Below are 24,089 nucleotides of genomic sequence, written 5' to 3'. Positions count from 1 at the left end.
GTACTTCATTTGAGAATCTAGGAGGCATCTCAAAGCTGCTTCACCAAGACCCACAGATGGTGAACTGCCGTGCTGGGGGGATGCACAAGAGCTCCCCAGGGCCACTGTATCTGCAGCGCACACACCAGAAGTCAGCACCCCAGGGGTTCTGTTCTAAAAACTGTATTCTGCATGTATTGTTTTGAGATACAATCTCATGTAGCTCAGACTGATCTCAGTTACTGTGTGGCCAGGGCTAGCCTTGAACTCCTGATCCTCCTGTCTCCATGTAAGTATGTGTTATCACCCCTGGCTTGTAGGGGTTTCGTTATTTTGGTGCACTTTTTGGAAATAAGTCGAATATAACCCTGTCTGGCTTGGAACTTGTTGACCAGGCAGCCTTGAACTTGTAACAATCCGCCTGCCTGTGTCTCCTGGGTGCTGGGATTATGGATGTGTGACACCAGGCCCAGCCTCAGGAGGCTTTTTGTTTGTTTGTTTTTGTTTTTTTGGTGCTGAGGATTGAACCAGGGACTTACATGTGAGAAGCAAGGACTGTACCACTCAGCCACATTGCCGGCCAAAGTCAGAACTCTCAACAAATAAAGTTGAGAAGATGCAGTCCATGACAGGGTGCCACACGAGACCCCTCCCAGATGTTCTGAGGAAGAGGATCTGGCTGGAAATCCTGGGTACAAAAAGACTGAAGAGTCCCAAGTGGGGACAGAAGGCAGAGGCTTCGGGAAAGCATAAGGAAGAGGCAGGGCTGGGAGACACAGGAAACTGGGGGACAGGTTTCAGGAAGTGCAGTGGCCAGGTGAGGGGATGGAGTACCCGGAGACTGATGGGAAGGGAGGAGGGACAGGCAGATGTGGAAGAGAAAGGGAGTTTCTTGAAGAACTCCTGCTCTTCTGTGCTTCTTCAAGCCTGTAATTCAACAGTCCTTCATAAGGAGAGCCAAATACAGGTGCATGCTGGGAATGTGGTAAGGATTAGCGCTAAGGGCTGAGGAATCTGCTTGGTTGGTAAAAGTGCTTGTTGGGCAAATACAGGACTTGGGTTTGATTCTGAGAACCCATAGGAAAAAGCCTGACACGGTGGCACACACATGATCCCAGTGATAGCGAGGTGGAAACAGGTAGATCCCCAGGGCCAGCCTGGACTACTTAACCAGTTTCAGCCCCGGAGAGACCCTGCCTCATAAAACAGCTCTTGAGGTTCAACAGCTAAAGTTGACCTCTGACCTTCACATACAGTGTGCACCCACACGAATGAGCTACAAGCCTATACCTGAGGCACAACTTGCAGGTTCGTTTTTTTGCGTGGACTCTGAAGTCCAACTGCTTCATCAAGGGACACCTGTGTCATTTCTGTGGGTCCTGACACCGGGCTTGTGTCACAGGGATGTTTTAGTAGCTACCATAGCTTCTTTGGTCCCATACATGGGGAAGCTAAGGCAGAGACCCAGGACATTGGCGTGCCCCTCAAAGCTTGGCCACCCAATCTCCCAACCTCCTTCCACAGTCAAACAAATAGCCATCCAAAAAGAAAAAGAAAAACACCACACACATGTTGAGTTTTAATGAGAAAATAATTGTATAGTTGCATCGAATGCCTCACAGTCACTATAAAACCGAAGCAGAATAAAAACATTTAAGTGGTTAACATAACACAGGAAAGCCAGGTACAGAGTATATTTTTTTCAAACACAGTATTGCTGCTTGCCCCACCCATCCCGCCCCACCCTTCCTCCAATTTAAAAAAAAAAAAAGAAAGGAAAAGTCATTTGGATAAAGAGCAACACAGAATAAAAATTGGCAGCTCACTGAATGCTTAAAATCCAGGATTGGTTTTATAACTGAAACTGGGTACATTCACCATCTCTAACACTTAAGCTATTGTTTTTCAATACATAGTTTAAGTCCATTCTTCAGGTGAAAAAAATATTTTTGAAGACAACAATCAACACTGTTTTGGTGTTCCTTATTGTAGTGTGTGTATGTGTGTGTGTGTGGTGTGTGTATGTGTGTGTGTGTGTGTGTGTGTGTGGACACTGATCTATATACTGTTTCTACGCCATTGCCTAGGGTGGGCAGCATGCATGGATAAGAGGAAAGGACATGCACTGTGCCCTGCTTCCGTCATTCCTAGATAAGAAAGCCAAGGCCGTCAGTCATTGGCTCTGGAGGAAAGTGAGTGTATCCACACTGCGGTGTGGAGTTCTCTCAGGAAGGTTTTTAACATCTACAGAAGCTAAACATTTCTTACGGCTCAGACTAACAAGCGTGTGTGTTGATGCAGGGGAGAGCCAAGCGGCTGAGGCAAAACCAGGGAGGAGCCTCTCACCTCAGGCTTATGGGGCAGGACAGATTTCCCTCCAGGGACCTGCTGGTTTGTCTTGGGAAGGTGACAAGAGCCCACGTGGGATCCTAGAGCCTAGCACAGAGATGTGTCCAAAGCAATGGCTCAAATGTGTCTTGAATAAGGAAAACAATTCAACACCACCCTCCCGCCCCCAGACAAAAACATCTCCCAAGAACACAGAGAGAAGCTGGCTCTCCCATGGAGCTGCGATTTCCATTTTAATAGCATACACCTGTCAGCAAGGAGAGCGAGGAAACAGACGGCAGTCATTAGAATTCAGGGAAATGGGTAACCCTGGGAAATGGAGGGGCCAGTGAAAAAAAGCTGTGTGACCAGGAAAGAGTCACAGACACTGGGTGTCTCCTTATCTACAAAAGGCGTATGGCGCAGGGGGCCCAGCTGTATAATCCCCGATCCTAGAATTTCTTGCTCAATCTACTGCAGTCAAAAGAGCACTTCATCTCCCACCAAAGTAATTCCATGGATTGTGTGGCCCCCGGCTGGCTGCCAATTCTCTCCTCAATGTGACCTCTGTGTGGGTCCAAGTTTCCCTTCCAAACAGGACAGGAAATTTAAGGAAATCATGAGGCCTGTTTCCTCTTGTGAGAACTGAGGAAGTTGCTTTACACTGCCTCCAGTCTCCAGCAGATCCAGAAACCATGAAGCAGGTCTTTCCTCGTATGACCCACACTATCCTACTCTCCAGGCGTTCTAACTACCACTGTGTGGGGCCATGGGACTCTGCAGCTACCCTTTCCTCATGTGTCCTTGTCCCTGTATTTCCCAAGGGAAGGAACACCCACATCACTGTGTACTCAAGCCTGGCATTTGGGGCCTCCAGCTGGAAATCCTTAGGCAAAGATGTGCCCACCAGTGTGGCCATCCACCTAGCAGGACTTCTAACCTGACATGGATGTCATGCTCCAGGACATTAGCTTCTGGAAGAGCCTTCCTTATTAGAAAGCAAATTCCCTGCAGCAGCTTCTCATTTGTCTTCTGTCTCCAATGTCTAGCATTTTAAAAACATCGTGTCTAAAAGAATGAACTATCTAAAGACAGTGTGCGCTTCCCTCGTACAATTTGGCTACCATCTGCAGAATTTGGCTTCGAGTTACAGGGTCCCTTGGCAGTTTTTAAAGATCCTGATAAGTCACTCGACAATTCCTTTTTACTTTGTGCCCACTACTTATCCATGAATAAGCTTTTCCCTAAAGTCAACACTAGTCTAATAAAAAGAGCAAAGATAACATGTGGAAAGGTACATATAAATATGGTGGAGTCGCTACTTATTAGAATAACATATTAAATCTTATGATATAATAACATAAAAACAAAAATGAATTTTAGCAAGGTCTGATTTAATTATTGCTTTTAAGAAATAGTTTTTAAGATAAAGGAAAAATAATGAAGACCGGTTAGTTCTTTTTTTCTCCTTCCCCTCCCCCTCCCCCACCCCCTCCTTGCCAGAAATGAAACATTTCCTCATCCAGAAACTCAGGGCACCTGATGAGTGAACCCCTTATTCATATTGCTTTAAATGAGACAAAGAGTAAAGCTGAGTCCTCTGTAGCTCATGAGGCATGAATACAAAGCATGAGAATAAATAGGCTGTGTTCTAAATGTCAAATTATCAATACAAAACTGCGCAAAACCTCACAATCATGACTCATGCAAATACCATGTTAGGTCAGTTCAATATTAGAAATACTGCGTCAGCCCTGTGCCTTTATATCCCTTTTCATAAAAAAAAGAAAATTGTCACTCACACCTGATGCTGGCAGACAGCTATGGAGGAAACACTGTCCACCCAAGTGTCACAGTCAACACACACACACACACACACACACACACACACACACACACACACACACACACGCCATACCTTACTCATGAACATGCACCCTTTATACAGGCACACAAAGGCATACACACCATCTTTAGGATTTGTAGCTGATTCCACGTCTGTACTTAAATTTCTATTCTATAGTTTTCTCTTTGTCATCCTGAAAAACACTGGTTGTTCAGCAAAAATAATTTCTCTTCCTTCCTTTCCCACTCTTTCTCCCTCCCACCCCATTTCTCTCTCTACCTCCAAGACTTTAATGTTGCCTTTCTCAGATCCAAAACAGTCCATCCTATGCCCCAACCACCTCTAAGGCCCATTTTAAAATACAAAATAGTTATAAACACTGTGTTCCTGATCATCTACCCTTCTAAGGCAGAGTCTGCCCCCTTTTGTTTCCAATTATTGCCATTCTAAAAATACTCCTACCATCTTGAACCAAGCTGTTCAACGTGTACAGATTTTACCCATGTTCCTATTTCCCCATCCCATCATAAAAATAATCATTGCCCACTAAATATAGTTTTCATATGAAGAAACATAACTGTGAAAGTGTGTTTCCCTAAACAGATCAGTCACCAGGATAAGCAGAGAAGGTCCTAAAGCTAATAACCCATTTGGTTTGGCTCTCCCCCCCCCCACCGTCCTCATCCTCCTACCGTAGAATAGATTGCATCTGCAACATGGAAAGATATTGTCTATAAAATGCAGATTTTATATATTGTGACCATTAAGTGTTCCCAATTAAAAATGATTGATTACACATGACAGAGATTGAATTCTCATTGCCCTTTTTGGGCAACCGTGGAAAGAAACACCATTTGTTTTACAGCTGCTGGAGAAAAATGGAGTCAACCCAACACGTCTGATGCCTCAAGAGAGAAAGGGGCGGGAAGCTGGTGTGGAGGAACAACCCGGGCCCTGTTTGTTGCCTTGGAATGACTGTGTCACCGTTGGCTCCTCCTCCTCCTCCTCACCCAGCCCAGGCTGGCTTCAGTTCTGCCTGCAGCAACGACGTTGACGATTTTGTCATGCCCGTGTCCCTTTGGACTGGTTGTGGAATGGTCCAAGGCCAGGGGCTTCTTTGAACCACAAAGAAATCCTTCCTCTTCTGACTCTCGGGTCTCAGAGTTTGATGGGTGGACTTCCTCTTCACTTTTTGTTTTGTTTTTTGTTTGTTTGTTGTTTTTTAAATCATTGTGTATTGCAGCTTCTGGTCTACATGAGGATTGTTGAGTTTGTATGCACTTTAATAAATAGTCAGTTAAAATGCTTCTGAACTGATAATCTCTTGGTTTCTTTGCAGAAACTCCTTCAGCAAAGGAGTTTCCTGGGCTGAAGGAAGTTTATTCGTCACCCTCCTCCTCCTGGTTGGCATAAATCCCTGCCTCCCAGCGCAAGGCCAGAGCGCTCTTTCTTCGATTAACCCGTGTGGCCTCCAGGACCTGAAAAGAGAGGGAGAGAAATTAACAGAGTTCACAAAAACCAACTTTCTCTTTTTCTTCCCTCCATCCCGTTTCCTCACTCAATGGCATGTTCACGAGACGAAGGTGATGCAGAATCTGGAACCGCTGAGCAGAGACTGAACAAAGGGAGCTGGGGTGGAAGGAGCTGGGTAAGACTTCATTTCAAAGCCAAATCCACTAAGTATCTGACACATGGCTTCCAGTGTCTTTTTTTTTTTTTTGGTCACATATTTACTAGTTTCTTTAAACTAGACTTGACTCTGCCTCAGGTTTTTTTTTTTTTTTTTTTGGGGGGGGGGCTGTTTTTGCGGTGCTAGAGACTGAACCTGGAGCATTGACCACACCGGGCAAACACTCTTAAGGCTGAGCCCCACCTGTCTCCCAGAGCTGAACAATCTAAAGCAGCTCTCTACAAGTTGTCCAGTCCTGGTGTGCACAGACCTTTATGACATACTGAAACTGTTCATCTGTGCCATCCAAAGTGGCAGTCACTATCCACATGTGGCCACTAAGCCCTTGAAATACAGACAGCTGAGAAATGAAATGTTTTGGTGAATTGTAATTTAAATTTAAATAAGCCCCAGGGGCTAGCAATCACCATTTTGAACAGCACAGCTACAAACCCTCTTAACTGACTCATAAAAGTCATCAGCATTCTGGTGTGTGTGCCATCCAAGTCATATGCACTAATAATAAAAGAAATTAAAAATGACAACATCAAGGCCTAGTAGGCTCGCCCCCATGGAGGTGGGACCTCCTTTCCTCCTGTTTATTAGAATCATTTGTGGCCTCCCGAGAGAAGACATCAGGCCACCTGCTCCAGTTTTTAGTTTAGATAGGATGGAATCCACACGAAAGGCATGTGAGGGCCAAGACACAGGTCAGGCTCCAGTAACAAAAGCAGGCTCATGGACACCGCAGTGTTCACGTAGGCTGCAGAGTATCTGACTTCAAAAGTCCCGCTTGGTGTTCCGAGCTGTGACAAACACTGCTTCTTCTACAAACAGCGTTCAGGAAAGGGACAGTGACGTTGGCAACTCCAGAGAGGTAAGAAGACGCAACGTGGAAGCAAATGCTGGGTAGACTAAAAAACCGAGGTCCATCCCAGCATGCTACTTCGCACCTGTGTCAAATGCAAGGACTACCCAGAGCTTCTGGATGCTTCCATCTGGGAGGTCTTCCCCACGTCTCCCAACATGGGGCAGCTGGACTTGGCAGGTGGGATGCAGCAGTCACGCCTTGGCTGTGTGAAAGCCGCACCGTTAAGAACCACAGCCGTGTCATGACCAGGCCTGTGCCTATGCACACATCGGAAGAAAGCATGCGGCCCAGCCTGGTAGCTACACAGGACTTTTCTGGCCACTGTGTGATAGCATGGGAATGAGTGATAAGACCAGATGAATTGTAATTCCCCAGCCCTACACTTCAGATTTGCCTCTTGTTCACCTTGAATTTCAAGTTTCTCCATCAGCTCATTAGAGACTGCCCTTGCCCTAACAGCACGGGCTTTCTCAGAAGGCAGTATGGCCTCTGAATCTCGATGAGGTCCAGGTTTTAAATCGTAGCGACAGTATGACCTTGCGTGAAGTCACAAACTCCAGTGCCTCAGTATCCCCATGTCAAATGAGCATAATAAAAGCCAGTGTGGAGTCTGCCTGAGGGACAAACAGTTTCAGGAGCACAAGGCAATCCTCAAATAATTCTTCCCACATCTGAAAGGGCTACAGACCCCGGAGTGGAATATGAGCACAGATTTTATAAGGAAGGCTGTGCTGTGTAAATTGCTCATGTTTACCTTCCAGACGTAAACTGAGACATTCCCAGGAATAGGAAAATAAAGCCAAGGTTCTGAAAAAAAGCTTTCCTTAAAAAATAAAAATAACAAAAAGGGTTTTGCCTTGCGAGTTAAACCCATTTATCGCCTCCACCCCAAGATATATTTATTTTTATGTGTATGAGTGTTTCACCTACATGGATGTTTGTGTACCACTTGTGTGCTCGGGGCCTACAGAGGCCAGAAGAGGGCATCAGATACCCCAGGAACTGGAGTTGCAGACAGATGTGAGCCCCCATGTGGGTGCTGGAACTGAAGCCAGATCCTCTCTGGAAGAGCTGCCAGTGCCCTTAACCATTGAGTCGTCTCTCCAGTGGCCTCTTTTCTTTTTCTTTTGAGACAAGTTCCTATCATGTAGCCCAGGCTATTCAAGAGCTCACGATCTATGTATCTCAGCCCCCAGAGTACTAAGATTAATGGCATATGGGTACCACACATGGCTTTAAGTCTCGTTTTAATGGTTAGTAAATCTCAGTCAAATTTCCCTACTTCAGAAACCCATGTTAACATTCATCTATCCCATCATTTCACCAGTATTGACTGGGTTCCCAACATGTCACAGGAACAGTGTAGCATGTGGGGGTGTGAGAGTTCCTGTCCTCACAGAATTCAGCCACAAAAGGTGCAACAGGCAGGAAAATTCTATTTATAACTGTAGAAACATTTAGCAAAGCTTGAATTTGAACATCTATTGGTCAAGAACTCAAATAGCTCATGTACACAATAATGAGCACTTAATTCATCCCCGCTAATTTAGATGCCCTTTTCATGCGATCCCCAATTTCTGATAAGATCTAAATCTCCCAGTAAGGACACAGAAAAAGGCTGAGAACCTCAGTGTAAAGCTGCCCTTGGGCTCTGGAAGCTTAGAACTGGGGGCTATCTTTGGAGTAGAGTCCCGCAATAGGCCTTGGGAAGATCCAAAAGCCAAGCCCTCGGGGGAGGTATGAACGAGCTCTTGTTCTACGGGTCATTCAGATGTGGGGGAGGGCGTGTGTCTAAATTGCTAGTAAACTCTGAACTCTTAATACTTCTATTACTGCACCTTAACTTTCCTTCCTAAAGCCTTTTCTGGGCCCAAAGTGAACGTCTCTGGGGCTCTAGTCATAGCACACTTTCAATCCCAAGTACTCGGGGCCAGTTACTACTGTAATGCTCAGGACTGTCCTGAAAGCTTCAGGCCATTACCGCTCACGTTTACTTCCTAGGAGGCTGACACCTGGGGAGGGTAAGGAACTTGGCCCTGCATTTCTCAGTCAGCAGAAGGAAAGGTCAGGATTTAAACTCAGCTCTTCAGGTGTGGCGTCAGTCCTCGAGGCCATCAGGCCATCAAGCTCCTCAACAGCTATGAGACTCGGAGAGCAGCAAGCACCAGCAAGCACCCTTTACAAGCCAACGTAAGGCTTTCTTACCGTTTTCACCAATTAATTCCATCTCGGGTCTGGTGGAAGAAAAATGACCACTTCTTGTTGAACAGCCTCTAAAAGGACTGTTCTTTCTAATGCTTGGGCGTTTCAAGACAGTTGTGCAACTTTTAGGTGGCAGTCTAGTGAGGCTTTGCTATGAAGCAAAGGACTCCATCAATATTCCAGCTAACGTGGGATCCTCCTACTTCAGCTGAAGACCGACTGGCCCCAAATCTATCTTCCTCGCACATCCTTGGCCAGAGTTTCTCTGTTCTAAACCATACTGACTCAGTGAGGATGGGAGAGCAGGGCCTGGTTCTCCAAGGGCTGCAAAATATGGTGACTTTGCTAATAATGAGCCATAATCAAAATACATGTAATGCTGGAGGCTGATAAAACCAACTTGAAGAGCATCCGCAAGAGCTGGTAAATGAAAGTATGCCCGGTTGAAGGTAGAGACATTGTTCCGTATGTGTGGTAATGTTCATCGGTGCTTGCAAGAGGAGCTGGCTTCAATTCCCAGCACAATATAACAAAGAAACAAACAAAAGCCCCAAAAGTTCACCAGAAAGAACTTAATCTACAGTTCCATCAACATGAAATTGATAGGGAAGGATGTACTCATTCAACAGAACGCTGTTCAGCAGTTCTAACAAATACACCAGAACCACCAGTTAAACAGGGACATATCAAAGAACAGTGGAACAGAAGCTGCAGACATGGTTCAGTGGTTCAGAGAACTGGCTGCTTTTGTGGAGGACCCAGGTTCGAGTCCCAGAACCCACATGGCAGCTCATAACCATCTGTAACTCCAGTTCTAGGGGATCCAATGCCGCCTTCTGGTCTCCAAGGGCACTGCATGCACATGGTGCGCAGACATACATGCAGCCCAAACATCACACACATGAGATAAAAGATAAAACTAAATTTGAAGATAAACACATAAAATAAAGGCAGTTGAATAAAGTAAGTAGAGGATACCATCATGTGATTTAGCATTTATAGAAAGTGTAAAGCATGCAAAAAAAACAAAAAACAAACAAACAAACAAAAAAAAACCCTAAGGTGTTCCTTCTCTGCGCAACACAGGTGTAGTTAAAACCATGCACAAGAACGATCCCCACCCACGAATGGTGACCCCTCAGAGGAGAGAAAGGGTGACAGAAACAGGAAAACGGGAACTGGGAGAAGCAACGAGAGGGCATGAACTGGATTTGCCACAGCGAATCCTCTGGAAAACATCTAGCCAATGCTCCAGAATGACAGGAACGGGACAGGGACAGAGGTAGATGGCTCCATGATGTCAGGAGCAGCTGCCTGCTGCTGCCTTCTTGGGCTCTGCTATAGTGTCCAACTCATAGTCAACCCTCCATAAATTGTGCACTGGGTGGACGAATGATTCTCTCTACAGTTCTGAACATTTGAAACAATTCTTCTGAAATAAAAATGCAATACTATAGAAGTGGAAAATTACAGGAAAAACAGAGAAATGTGGGGGGAAAAAGAAAAACCTTTTTTAAAAAGAAAATAAAAGGACTAGAACTATAACTTAAAGTAGAGAGTGCTTGTCTGACATGTGTCAAGCCCTGGATTCAATCCCAAGCATGCATGCGTATGTATGTATGTATGTATGTGTGTGTGTATGTATGTGTATATGTACATACAACATTTAAATAATTTTAATTTGGGGAGCCAGGGGGGAGACAGAGTTCCTCTGTGTAGTCTTTGCTGCCCTAAAACTCTCTATGTAGACCAGGCTGGCCTCAAACTCACAGAGATGCTCCTGCCTCTGCGTCCCAAGTGCTGGGATTGAAGTCATGTGCCACTATGCTGGGCTTTAAATTTTTTTAATTTGTTTAATGTGTATGTGTCCTGGATTCAATCCCTATCGTGTGTGTGTGTGTGTGTGTGTGTGTGTGTGTGTGTGTGTGTGTGTGTGTAATGCTGTATTTTAAAATGGTTTAAAATGTTAAGCTCATGTGTGCATGTATGTGAGCATATATGTGTGTATGTGTATGTATGTACGTACACACTCATCAGGTGCCTGCGGAGGCCAGAAGAGGGCGTCCGATCCTCTGGAGCTGGAGTCATGGGAGATTGTGACCCACCAGATGTGGATGCTAGACGACAGACTCCCTCTGACCCTCGCAGGAACAGCCAGCCTTCTTAACTACTGAGCCATCTCTCCAGCCCCAATAGCATTGCGTATTCTTACAGCACACGTAGTTGTGAAATCTGTGTAAAAGGAAGTTGTCTGGGGAAGGAGATGGTTTGGACCACGGCTCGGCTGAGCTTCCAAAACAAAAATACAGGTCCCAAGATTGGGGAGAGGAGGGGGAGCTGGGATGGTCTGCCTTTGAAATAAGTCACCTACATTCATAGAGCCGGGCTCTCTGGGAATCGTGTTACGGTTAATAGAGGACTAGTCAGAATCACAGGCTCAGCCTGCAGCGGTGGCACTGTGTGCTAACCAGACCAGAATATATTTGCTACGTGTGCCTGAAGAAAAAAAAGGAGTCTACACAGCCTGCCAACAGTTGCCCTCTAGTTCAACGTCTTCCAGATCCATGGGTGACAAAGGTTTTCTCCAACCCCTGCTTCCCTCCCAGCACAGTACAGCACAGCACAGCAGTGTTCACTGTTGTGTGGACTCCAAGCATTTGAGTCAGAAAGGCCAGGCAGAAAACACACGTGGAGAGAAGGCATTTTTCTCTCCATTCTTATTGAACACGGCAGGAGACAGCAGACCATGACAGTGTGCACCAGGATCAAGCATGCATCAGAACCCAGACAGACAAGTTGAAAAGTACCTCGGAAGTCACCTTGCAAGACAGTAACTTAGAGGTGTACTGGCAGAGAGGGAAAAAACCAGGGTTAGTACATGGCAGAGACACAGTCACAGACTCCCCTCCCCTGGCGGCTGGGCACTGGCATCACGCCAGAAGTGAGGAGGAGGAGGAGGAGGGATGAGGCTTGCGGGTAGGTGCCATTACATAACCTCTGCAAGAGTTGCTTCATCTGATATTTGTTTATTTAAAAGAAGCCTGTATCTCTTGAGGCAAGTAGATACTCTATTACTCATTAATAAAAATATCAGATAAGCCAGGCTTTGTTAATTCAAGATGTTGTTGTTTTCATTTTCTGCACACTGAATTAACAAGATTTCGTCTCCCCCATTGTCCAACCAGCTGCCCACCAGCAAGGACCTAGGCGGCCATTCTGGATTTGATGGATTCTGTAACCCAATAGCCCTTGCTTTTCCTGTGGGCTTCTCTGAACCTGTAACAGTCTTGTACCCCACTGTGTCATTACAGTAAGACCCCATTAATCGAATGAAGAGAGGAGGACATGGAGGGAAAGGGGAAGAAATGGGGGGAGCAGGTTTGTAGAGGCAGGTTCTCTAAACCTGCCCCGAGGACAGTACTATCTCACTAAGGAGACCACAGCTGCCCTCATCAGAACCTCGTGGGTCTGGTTAAGAGCCCAAGCTTGGGATGGTCCTTGGAGATTCATTTGAGATGATTATATTTAGGATTGGTGTGGAAATGGAATGGTCTCTTAGTTCCTGGAGATAACACAGAACAAGGTCGCCAGTCCAGGTGGGTGAAGACTGCTACGAGTCGTCCGCCCGAGTTCTGAGCGGAGGGGGCGGGGGACGGGGGGATGGGGGGGGAACCTTTGAATAGTGAGTTGTCATGTTCTCTGTCTGAGCTTTTTTTCCCTTAAACAGAGGAGGTCATCCACAGATACTAACTTCCTGTCACTGACTTGGAGCCTCCCAGACATTCCCAAAAGGCTCAGTGTTTCAGTATCTACCTGTCATCAACTGAGCCCTCAAACAACCCCCTTGTTCCTAGCAGGAGAGGATAGTTCAGAAACATGACAAACGCCACCAAAGGCAGTGTGGCTTCCACATCCCTCTCTGGCCAAGGATTCTACCATTCAGGACCCAGTCAACTTATCTTGTATACGATTTTTTTTAATTTATTTATATTTTGAGTCAGGGTCTCTAGCCCGGGTTGTTCTCAAACTCCCCATGTAGCAGAAGATGACCTTGAACTTTTGATCTTCTTGCCTCTGCCTCTTGAGAGCTAGGATTACAGGTTAAGTGCCACCACGCTCAGCTTATGAAGTGCTGGGAATGAAACACAGGGTTCCATCATGCTAGGCAGGCACACTATGAAATAAGGTAAGTCCTTAGCCTTGATTTTTTTATCAAGTGCGGAGACCGAGGAAGCAGGTCCTTGAACCATGGCTAGGGTTCTAGAGACCACCACTGCTCTGACGTGGCTTCTAGTCTTCAAAGGAGCATACAGAAAGGCTATCAAGGGTGATGCCGCAACTGAAAACACCAGCACGAGTTATGGGAGGCTCATGGAGGGTAGAAAATCCAAGAAACCACGGGTCACCCTGCGAACGATGTGTGTGAATGGGGCCAGGGGAACAGAGCTGCATGGCTTTGACCAGAATCACCATTAGCTTCCTAGAGACAGGAGAGCCAGCTATATAACGGTTGCCAAGCAACCCATCTCCTCCTTATTATCATCCCGGTACCCGAGACAAGGAGAAATGGAGATGGGGCTAGGGACCAGCTGTGGGGAGGGGGGAACACTTGTTCTTTTCTACACAGGACAGTGCAAAGGTGCCCTGCATTAGAAGGGTTAGTGGGTGCTTTGGAAATCAATTTTGGATGATGCCTGTATAATTTCTCAAGAAGCAATTTGAGCATGGGTTTTTGAGATTTGGGTCTCTTTTAAAAGGGGGCAAGGAGGGTACAAGGGATTGGATAGATATTTTTTTCTCTTTTAAAAGGGGGCAAGGAGGGTACAAGGGATTGGATAGATTTTTTTTTTGTCCTATCTCTAAATATTTTTCAACAATTGACAGATTTTACTATATTGTAATACCAGGAAAAGCTCAAGACACCCCACCTTTAAATAATAATAAAAATAAACTGATTCACTAGTAGGTTTCTTCCTTAGCTGACATGTTGGATTGCTTACTTAAGTGGAATAGAGACAGGAGGTCATTAGTACTTTAGAATGCTGACTCCAAGCAGCCTCATTCATTCAAAGAGGAAACTCTGGTTGGCATTCCCTAGGTGGGTGTCTGAATGTCAGCGTGCCTGAAGGAAGGGTCTAGATTTCTGCCTATGACATGAGTATCACCTTCCACTGTCCCAGGCAGACCTTGATTGTGTTATCTTCCTACATCAGCTTCCCAGTGTCTGGGATTACAGACCTGTGCCACCAGGCACGGCCATGTGCTGCCCTCACGAAACATCTGCACCCCAGTGCAAAAAGCACACACAAGAAACATAGACTGCGCTTAGGAAGCATTTGTGTGGGTCACCACTGAACGGTCCATGTCTCTTGGGCTAGCTTCCAGCAAAGCCGCCGATGTACACTTTTGAATCACGGGGAGAGAAGAAACCGTGTGCTGCTAAGACTGCACTTCAGACTGTGACCAACAACACCGAAAGAGGGACTGCCCAAATAATAGGGCTGCTCCCATGACTTAGTAAACGCAAGCTGCTGCTGGCAGCTGCCCGGTGAAACCCAGTACAACCGGCTGCAGCAGCTACCCAGGGCAGGCCTCCATCCAAAGAGGGCCCTTGGCCTCAGCAGGGCAGCTAAGCAAGAGCTCCTTCATGCTTAGGCAGAGGGATGTGTGTGCTTTCATCTTCTCTTTATCTCTCGGATTGGAAAGAAGCCTTCAGCATTTGGCATTCATTCCAGAAACCCTTGAACTTGGGATTATCCAGCCAGGACATGAAAGGCATTGAGTTGGCAGGGACTTCCTATTGTGAATCACATTGCATTTGAGTTGAGGGTGATTGCACAGCTTATCCAAACTGGGACGCTCTGAAGAGTGAGAGGGGATGCTGTACATATAAACACACCGGGACAACAGGCAGAAACTAGGCAGTTGTCAATCCAAGCTATTCGTGACCTCAGTGTAATGGCGTGTGTGTGTGTGTGTGTGTGTGTGTGTGTGTGTGTGTGTGTGTGTTACTTTGATGAGATAAATACTGATGCCAGAGACTCTCAAGTGTTTGTATGAACCCCAGGGCTGCCCCCAGACTTGTGGGGGATATTTCAGCATACCTCATAAGTCTTTTACTGGACAAGGACTCCACAGAGCAGATGACTTCCTTCATAGAGCACATGACCAGCACATGCACAGTTCTAGGGGTTGAAGGTAGATGGGGAGTTGTGTGGTTTTTGGCTGTCATTTAAAATGGCTCTTTCCTCTATGACTGTGCTCACAAAGAGCCCCGAACACAGTTAGTATCTTGAGCAGTGTGCAACACATAAGGATTGATCACAGCATAGATTCTGAAACCTGGGGGTGCTCCCAGAGAGTGTGCACTTTTCTTTACTGCAGGGCACAGACACACTATCTCCCTCCACACCCACCAACTCGGGTACCAGACTTGCCCACGACCACAAGCTTGACTTAGCCACCAAACGACCAGCTCTTGATGACAGACATTTTTGAGATACAAAACAAGACCCCCCAAGGTACGTTAAACCACTCGTTTAAAAATAAGTTTCAGATCCACGATGCAAGACAACCAGACACATGCACACACATCCAGGTCTGAACTAGGACGCAAGCATAGCACGCTGACAGTCACCCTCAGAAAAGCGAAAGGAAAGGAGGAAAAACTTACACTACTATCATCCATTCTCTCGCGCCTTTTAGATTTGTGTGTCTCATAGTCTTCCATGAGGGTCTGCATCAGGTTCTTGGGCCGCTGGGTTCCGGCGGCCTCTTCAGGGGCTAAGTCAGGCTGCAAGCTGGGACCTTCAGTTGTGGGGGATGGAGGAGGTTTGACTTTCTCTATTTTCCCTGAAACAACATGAAGAGAACAAACACCCTTTCTAAGCTTGTCCGCTCAGCACTGCTTTTAGAAAGAAAGAAACTGGTTCACACACACACTTGCAAAATCAAGAGCAGAACAGAGTCATGGTTAAGCAGAAGGGTTTCATTACAAGATCAAACATTCAACACACATCTCAGAGCCACCAGATCTAAAGAGTCAGTTAACTCAAATAGGCGCGGCAGGCATTTTGCAACATGTCAGACAGATGGATGGACGGACAGATAGGACATTAACTCCAAGGCTGTGGCGACATGAATTCTCTGAGATCATATCATAAGAGGTGGCAGCACCATAGAGATCAGCTTTTTACAGGTGAGGAAGCTGAGATTCTATGAAGACCACCCAAGGCCACTCATGATCCTGACATCCTCTGCCCTCTTCATCAGAGGTAACCAATTACCAGCTGACCTGTCCTGCGACAACAAAGTCTTTGACTGAGAAGGAGTCTCCAGATTCCCAGGAGACACCAGTCTTAATTGGGCAGCTTTTTGCATTTATCTTACCTGCTAAAGGCCCAAAGACGCCCCTAGACTTTTTGGAATGGATGACAACAGAGTCGGAAAGGTCAGAAAGGGCTTTTGGGATTGCCCCTTGGGAGTTGTCAGACAGAGAGATTAGAGTAGTGGTTAATTAAACAGTAGCGTGGGGCCTCTAGGCACATTCTCTAAAACTGTCAGCATCCTTCCAAAACATATGTCAGACAGACAGACAGACGAGGGCTCCAAATGTCCAAGGGACATGCATTCTGTCACAGACCACGACAGCAGGATGTGAGAAGGGTTGGCACTTTGGAAACAAACTTTGTTTAAGACAGTATCTCATGTTGTCAAGGATGGCCTTGAACTCATAATAGCCCAGACTGGCTTCAAAACTCACTTCTCCTGCCTCTACCTTCCGGGGGCTAGGAGTCCACGCTTAGCCACAATGCCTGGTTTCTGCAATGCTGGAGACTGAACCCAAGCAAACACTCTACCATCTGAGTACCTCGGCCCCCAGAGAAGCACTTCTTGCAGGTGGGAAAGGTCTGGCCTTTGCTTCTGGATCAAAGACATGCATGGGTTTTAGTGCCACAAGACGCGTCTCTGAGAGGGGGCAATAGGGGGGCTGTTCTCTTATGACGGCCTCTGTGGATGACACGGTTGGGGGTCTGTGACAAGAAATATACAGCAAACACACTGAATAAAGGGGTCCACTCATATCCAAAAGTTGGGGTGAAGTCCCAATTCCTTCACCTTTTCTTCACTTCGCATCCCAGATGTCTAATGTGACACCCGTCATGTAGAAAGGTTTGCAGGGAGGCTGAGAGCGGGTTCTGGGAGGTGGGAGGGAGGCAGGGGGCTGCAGCTTTTAACCCCCACACTCTCCTTTTGAGGGGAGCTGGCATGTATGGAGCCAGAAAGCCCAGGGTTTGTTTGTTTGTTTGTTGTTTGTTTTGTTTTCGAGACAGGGTTTCTCTGTGTAGCCCTGGTTGTCCTGGAACTCGCTCTGTAGACCAGGCTGGCCTCGAACTGGGAGATCAGCCTGCCTCTGCCTCCCGAGTGCACCACCATTGGTAAAAGCCTGGGTTTTTAACTCTTCCTCTTCCTTGAACCCTCCAGGCGTTTGGAAACAGTCCTCCTTTAAAAGCTCCACTTCAACCCTGAGCTAATCATTCCAATTCTCTCTGCTTTCATTTCCATGTTTGTGAAAATGAGCATTTTGGAAGGAGTGGTTTCTGTGACCTCTTCTAACTCATTGTATTGATTTTAAGGAGTGAGGGCAGACATGGGACCGGGAATCACACTGAGGATTAGGTGAAAAGTAGCTATTAGCATAGAGAAGAGAGCTCTCTCCTCTACACAGCCACAATTACAATAATAAGTTATTGAAACTCATTGCTTTTATCTGCATAAGTGAGATAAAGAGTCTTTATATGCTAACAGTAAAATAATATTTCAAAGTCTTCAAATTCATTAGCTATATCTTTTGCTCTTTAATTATGGAAATAAGGTAAGATGGTAAAGACCACATGCATGTCACAAACATCATCTAGACAAACGTATACCAAGATTTTACCACCATCTCTCCATCTGAAGACTTGATGAATTTTAAAAATTAATTCTAGGCTTAAGGTCATTTCAGCCCTGAGTACTGAGGATATAGCTCTAAAATTTACTACTGAGTTTTTAGGTAAAAAAGATTTTTGAAGCTGGGTGGTGGCAGCACACTTTAAAAAAAATATATATCTATTATGTAACAGTGTTCTGCCTGCATATATGCCTGCCGGCCAGAAGAGGGCACCAGATCCCATTATAGATGATTGTGAGCCACCATGTGGGTGCTAGAACTTGAACTCAGGACCTCTGGAAGAGCAGCCAGTGCTCTTAACCTCTGAGCCATCTCTCCAGTCATTGGTGGCACACATTTGTAATCCCAGCACTTGGGAGGCAGAAGCAGACAGATCTCTGTGAGTTTGAGGCCAGCCTGGTCTACAGAAGGAGTTTCAGGACAGCCAGGGCTACACAGAGAAACCCTGTCGGGAGGAGGCGCAAGTGGGGCTTGGGGGAGGTGGGACACCGACACCACACACAGGGATTGAAACAACATCTCCTGTAGCCTAGGCTGACCTTGAACGCTGTATGTAGCTAAGGATAATCTTGAACTTATACTCCTCCCGAGTGCTGGAATTATAGAGATAGACCACCACATCTAGCTTTAGGTAGCACTAGCGATCCAACTCTGAGCTTCATATATGCCAGACAAGTTCTCTACCACCTGGACCACGGTCCCAGACTCACGACTGTCTTTTTAACTGAAGCCTTGATAAACAGTACAGAGGAGAGGTAAGCATGCATGCTCTAGATTCTAGACTCTAGAGCCAGTACGCTGGAGTCTGGACCCACTACTTACCAGCCAAATAGCTCTGGGCCAGTTACTTACTCTTAGTAAAGCATTTAGTGGCTGCAGCTGCTATTTGACCAGAATCTGAAGGAATAATGCAACTGTGAGGTGAGAAGGTGTAATTCCTTGGGTGTTCTACACACCATTTGTGCAAATCCATAAAACCAGAACTAGGTACCACATTGCCAGGTTGGTGACTATTGTTTCAGCTGACTTCTCAAGTGTCCAGATCATCTCCCATCAATCCCTCTTCCAACAGTAAATGTCTAGGAAGCAGAGGAAACAGTCTACGTCTAGCTTCTGTTTCTCACACTGACATCTTCGCCAGACAAGATTTTATTTACAGGTCTGTGAAAGCCATTTTCTTACAGTGCCCTGTATCATCTCCAGCTGCTGAAGTGCCTGCCATCTCAAATAAGCTGTAAAATCACAGGAAGACACAGATCATTGCAATCGTCTATGAATCCTTTTGATTCACCCTGGAGCTTCTTCTGTCCTGACCCCTGGATCCCAGGAGAATAAGGCACAAGGTAAGATTCAATGTGTACTTAATAAGCCCATAATTCTATTGTAAAATGTGCATAATCGCCTTAGAAAACAGTTGTATGCTAGGATCAAGCCCCCCCCATCCCAAGAAAATCCCAGGAAAAAGGTCAAATGCCTTCTCCAAAGCACGTATAATTAAACAGTCTAGGATGTGGGTGTGGTGGCTCATACCTGTAATCTCAGTACTTGGGAGCCAGAGTCAGGGAGAATCTTTATGAGTTCGAAGCAGCCCATGCTACACCGTTAAGTTCCAGGACAGCCTGGTCATCCCATAGTCTAGCGGAACAAGACCCATTCCTGGAGCAGGAAGTAATACCAGCAATAGTCACTAGAGGGCGTGTGAGAAGCAAGGCTGGCTTAGCAGCTCGGGAGGAACAGTCTCCAAAGAGGGGTAATTGACAGAAGAGGCTTCAAATATTCAAGCCCGAGGAAGGACTGTCACAGGCCTCAGAGACAAAGGAGAAACTGTGTCTCGTCCTCAGGCTTCTGGTCATCAGCCTTGGCATTTTTCACAAGACAATCCCTTGGTCAGCCTTCTATGCTGGATCCTAAGACTGCCAAGCATCCTCCCTACAGAACGGTTCAAGCCATGCCTTAGAATCCAACCTTAGGAGTCGCACAGGCCACTGAAAAGCTGGAGAGGGACTGCCCCACAGCTGACTTGTTTGTTCCTCAGGGTCCTGAGTTCAGTGTCAAAGACTTCTCACAAAGGATGATGGGAAATTTCTGGTACTTCTCCTTCCCGCACCACACGGTTCATGGGGTCATTACAAGCCTGTAATGCATATGGTCTGTGCACATGTCTGGGCAGTCAGTCACATTAATCTATGGCCTCTCTCAGAAGGGTCCTCCCAATTCTGTGACCTAGGAGATACACCCCAATAGAATCCCCAAAGTGTTAACTATCCTTGGTGTTGTGGTATACATCTCACTGCTCTAGTATCCCCCACTTTCATCCCAGGTTGGCCCATCAAACCTGGGATGAGCTCTTGAATTTGTCTATTCACTTGGTGAATGATCAAGTACCTGATGACACCCGATCATGGCCTCCCTAGTCTATGATTAGCATTCTGCCATCCAGACTGTCTCTGGAATGGGCCTTCTCACAAAATGGCCCTCTTGAAGGATCAGTCTGGATCCCTGGGAAACAAGAGCAGACCATGCCAGGCAGAACTCAGGGTGGGCCTGTGTTGGTTTAGGCTGAAGGCTGGGACTGACATTTACAAAGCATGGAACAGGTTCAGTGTGACCTCTGCAGCTGTCACAAAGAAACCAACAGGACAAAATCAGCCTGGGGTCCTGAGTGGAGGAAAGGAAACATTTCCAACTTATTTCATAAACATAACCTTGCCTAAAATAATGGAGTAAATTTGTACCTCACACTTTGAAGGTAATTGAGGGCAGGTAGCTTCCCATGGCCGGATTGATTCCTACTATCTTGGCTAGATGAAATAATCCTCAGTGTTACAAACAAATCAACAGCATTGCACAAGCAAACTTGTCAAACACTGGGTTAAAAAAGGAGTCAGCAAGACGACTCAGCAGGTGAAGGCATTTGCTGTCAAGCCTAAGGACCTGAGTTCAACGTCTGGGATCCACATAGTATGAGGAGATAACTGACTCCTGCAGCCTGTTCCCTGACCCCACCTGTGCATCATGGCATGCTCACACCCACAGCCATTGTGGTAGTTTGAATGTAACTGGCCCCCATAAGCTCATAGGGAGTGGCACTATTAGGAGGTGTGGACTCACTGAAGTAGGTATGGCCTTGTTGGTTGGAAGTGTGTCACTGTAGAGGCAGGCTTTGAGGTCTCCTATGTTCAAGTTATACCTAGTTCAGCTAACTTCCTGTTGCCTGCAGGATCAAGATGTAACTCCTTCTCCATTCTCAGCTCCTTCTCCAGCACCATGTCTGCCTTCATGTTGCCATGTCCCACCACGATGATAATGGACTAAACTTCTGAAACTGTAAGCCACCCAATTAAATGTTTTCCTTTATACGTGTTGCTGTGGCCATGGTGTCTCTTCACAGCAATAGAAACCTTAACTAAGACATCCACCCATACCAACACACAATAAATATGTGTCTATGTGGAGGTCTGAGTAAGAATTGTTCCCATAGGCTCATATATTTGCTCACTCAACAGGGAGGGGCACTATTTGAAAGAATTAGAAAGATTAAGAGGTGTGGCCTTGTTGGAGGGGAACTTTGAGGTTTCAAAAGCCCACGCCAAGCCCATGGTCTTTCTCTAGGCCTGTTAATCAGGTTGTGGCTCTCAGCTACTGCTCCAGCGTCTATCTGCCTGCCTGCAGCCATGCTTCCTGCCATGATAATGGATTAAACATCTGAAAGTGTAAGCAAGCCACCAATTAAAATTTTTTATAAGAGTTGCCTTAGTCCTGGTGTCTCTTCACAGCAATAGAATCCCTAACTAAGACAGTATATAGACATATATGCAAATAAATAAATGCAATAAATAAATGTAATAAATAATTTAAAATGTGTGTTGGTGTGTGGGAGAGCCTTTATGAGAAGACTTCTAGTTTCTGTGTTGATATGGCTGTGAACCTCTAATCCATGAGTGGGAGTACAGATCACTCAAATTCATTTCACAGGAGAACCCTGCTTCACGGAATTCCTATTAATCTCAGAAGGAAAACCTTATAATATCTCATGAAATACAATTCTCTAATGTATACTAGCTGACCAACTCCAAGACAAGACTTGGCACAGGTCCAGCTAATATCTAAGCAAAGGCATAAAGCTGTATACCAGAATTTCCTCTTTTGTTTTTTACTTTTTTATGTTTAAACCAATTTATTTACCTGTGGAAGAACAATTATACTGGTCTCATGGAGTCATGGAGTATTATTTAGTCACTATCAATCATGTTTTAGCCATGAATTTAGAGGAACAGCTAAGGGGAAATAAGAAAAAGCAGCCCACAAAAGCGGACGTACTGAGAGTAAGTTGGGTGTGGTGGTAAATTTTTGTAATCCTATCCTTAGGGAAGGAGAGGCAGGAAGCTCTCAAGTTCAAGGCCAGCCCGTACTAACACAGTGAGAATTTATTAAAAAAAAAAGAGGGAGGGGCTGGGTATGTAGCTTCAGTGGCAGAGTGCTTGCTTAGCATGTGTGAGACCCTGGGCTCCATCCCCAGACTCCTAGGCTCAAGTACTACTTCCCCAGTCATGAGCTGTGGCAAACATGAAAGACGTGGGGCTCACAATCAGTCAGCACCAGATGGACAGCACTGTCTGGTCAGCAGCAGAATAGCCTCCCTAAGGAGGGCCAAGCCCTGACCTCTGAAAACTGTGATTATATTGACATTGTTAGGTCAAGAAACCCGGGACAAGTCTCACTCGGTACCTGTGGCTCCACCCGGCACTTCTCACCCCGCCCCCTTCCCTAAACCTCCCCCTCCAAGGGGCGGGGCTTTTGCTTCTGGTCCCTCAGCTTCTGATCCCTATATAACTCAACCATTTTGGACGAAGGCTTGCTTGCTCCCTTGGTTCTTGGCTGGCTCTGCTCTGGATCTCTCTTGCCCTTCTCTCTCTCTGTCTCTCTGTCTGTCTCTCTCTTTCCCCATGGCCCACTCCAGTCAAATGACCATGTTCAATCTGGACTCTTCCAGGTGCCTCTCCCTCATATCTACAATTAAAAACCCTCTCCTCAGCCATACCTTGAAGTAACCATGTCCTCATTTTTCAGCCATATATGGTGATCCTCCTGCCTCAGCCTCCCCAAATGCATCTGCCTCAGCACAGATGAATTTAAAATGTAAAATAAACCAGATTTCTTTCTTTCTTTCTTTTGAAAGTTTCATAGAACCTAAAATTCCTGATTCTCTTGCTTCCACCTTTCAAGTGCTGGAATTACAAAGATGTTCCATCCCACTCAGCTTGGAAATACTTGTTTTAAATATAATTAGTTTATGCAGCAATAGATGGATCAACCTGCCCACTTTAACCTTCACACAAGCAACGAGCTTACAAATGTCAGAACTCACAGCTGCAGTATAGAGAGGCAGGCTGAGAAGGGAAGGGCGCTAGAATTTCCCTTTGAACTAGCCAATGCTGTCTCAAGACAAAAGAGAGAGGCAAAGACAACCAGGAAGTCTGAATGTGTTTCCTATCTAAGTACCAGAAATAGTTAAAGCATTTTCTGGTCCAGAGAAGACCTCTGTGCTTGGTTGTGCTTTGGGGTTTCCCTTGGGTAGGCTGCACTGACTGGGGGCAGAGAAAAGAATCTGTAATTCCTCCCACTCACACGCAGAATGCACGGAAGGCTGTGTCTACTGGGACACAGCATGTCATCCCTGACCAACTCAAGTCTTCCTCAGGACCATCCCTCACTTCTAGAAAGCCTGGGATGCAGTCTCCAGGAGTTTAGATAGTGCTGTCTGAATATGTAAACCAAGTTTGAATCTGGGTGATTATCCCACCCTATCTGGGGAGTCTGTGGTCATAACTCAAAGATCCTTTGTTTCTAACATTTCCCAAGAGAAAAAGCTATCACCCACTCAAAATTTAAAAAACCAAACCAAACTGAACAAAAACACCCACCAGATGACGTGCTTTGGCCTGTGCCTGTCAATGGCGTCTTTTCTTCACACAGCTTGGGGGTGAGTCGGCAAGCTTCTAAGGCCACTCACAAGTCCCCCAGAGAGCCCAGAGCTGCAGTTTCCACTTCCTTTCTTCTCGGTGAATGAGTGACCTGCTCATCAGCAGCCCCCCAAATACATGGGCTTGTGTGGCTCCCGCTGTGACCCCTCACACCATGAGCATCTCTTCCTTCTTTCATCTCTTCCTTTGAAGGCCCCCGTGGAGAATGGGTTGATGGGAACTTTAGATCATAAGCAGAGTCAGGAATAAGAAACACC

The 24,089-nt window shown here is 46.0% G+C and overlaps 1 protein-coding gene across 18 annotated transcripts in view; it reads right to left on the bottom strand.

The window, feature by feature from the left end:
• Positions 1-5,342: 5,342 nt before the first annotated feature.
• The window catches only part of Palm2akap2 (PALM2 and AKAP2 fusion), a 477,882-nt gene continuing 459,135 nt past the window's right edge, over positions 5,343-24,089 (bottom strand). For 7 of the 18 annotated variants that reach the window (XM_016003786.3, XM_016003788.3, XM_076564253.1 and 4 more), the window contains 3 exons: positions 15,569-15,747; positions 11,703-11,741; positions 5,343-5,631 (listed from right to left, as the gene is read on the bottom strand). In XM_016003786.3, the coding sequence (XP_015859272.1) occupies positions 5,533-5,631; positions 11,703-11,741; positions 15,569-15,747 (317 nt within the window). In that variant the 3' untranslated portion in view covers positions 5,343-5,532. The remainder of the gene's footprint in view (positions 5,632-11,702; positions 11,742-15,568; positions 15,748-24,089) is intronic. The other 11 variants (XM_006985282.4, XM_076564255.1, XM_076564259.1 and 8 more) reach the window with 2 other exon arrangements.

This window comes from Peromyscus maniculatus, chromosome 2 (genome assembly GCF_049852395.1).
Source record: "Peromyscus maniculatus bairdii isolate BWxNUB_F1_BW_parent chromosome 2, HU_Pman_BW_mat_3.1, whole genome shotgun sequence".
Taxonomy (NCBI): Eukaryota; Metazoa; Chordata; class Mammalia; order Rodentia; family Cricetidae; genus Peromyscus; species Peromyscus maniculatus.
This window is presented reverse-complemented; position numbering and strand designations above follow the sequence as displayed.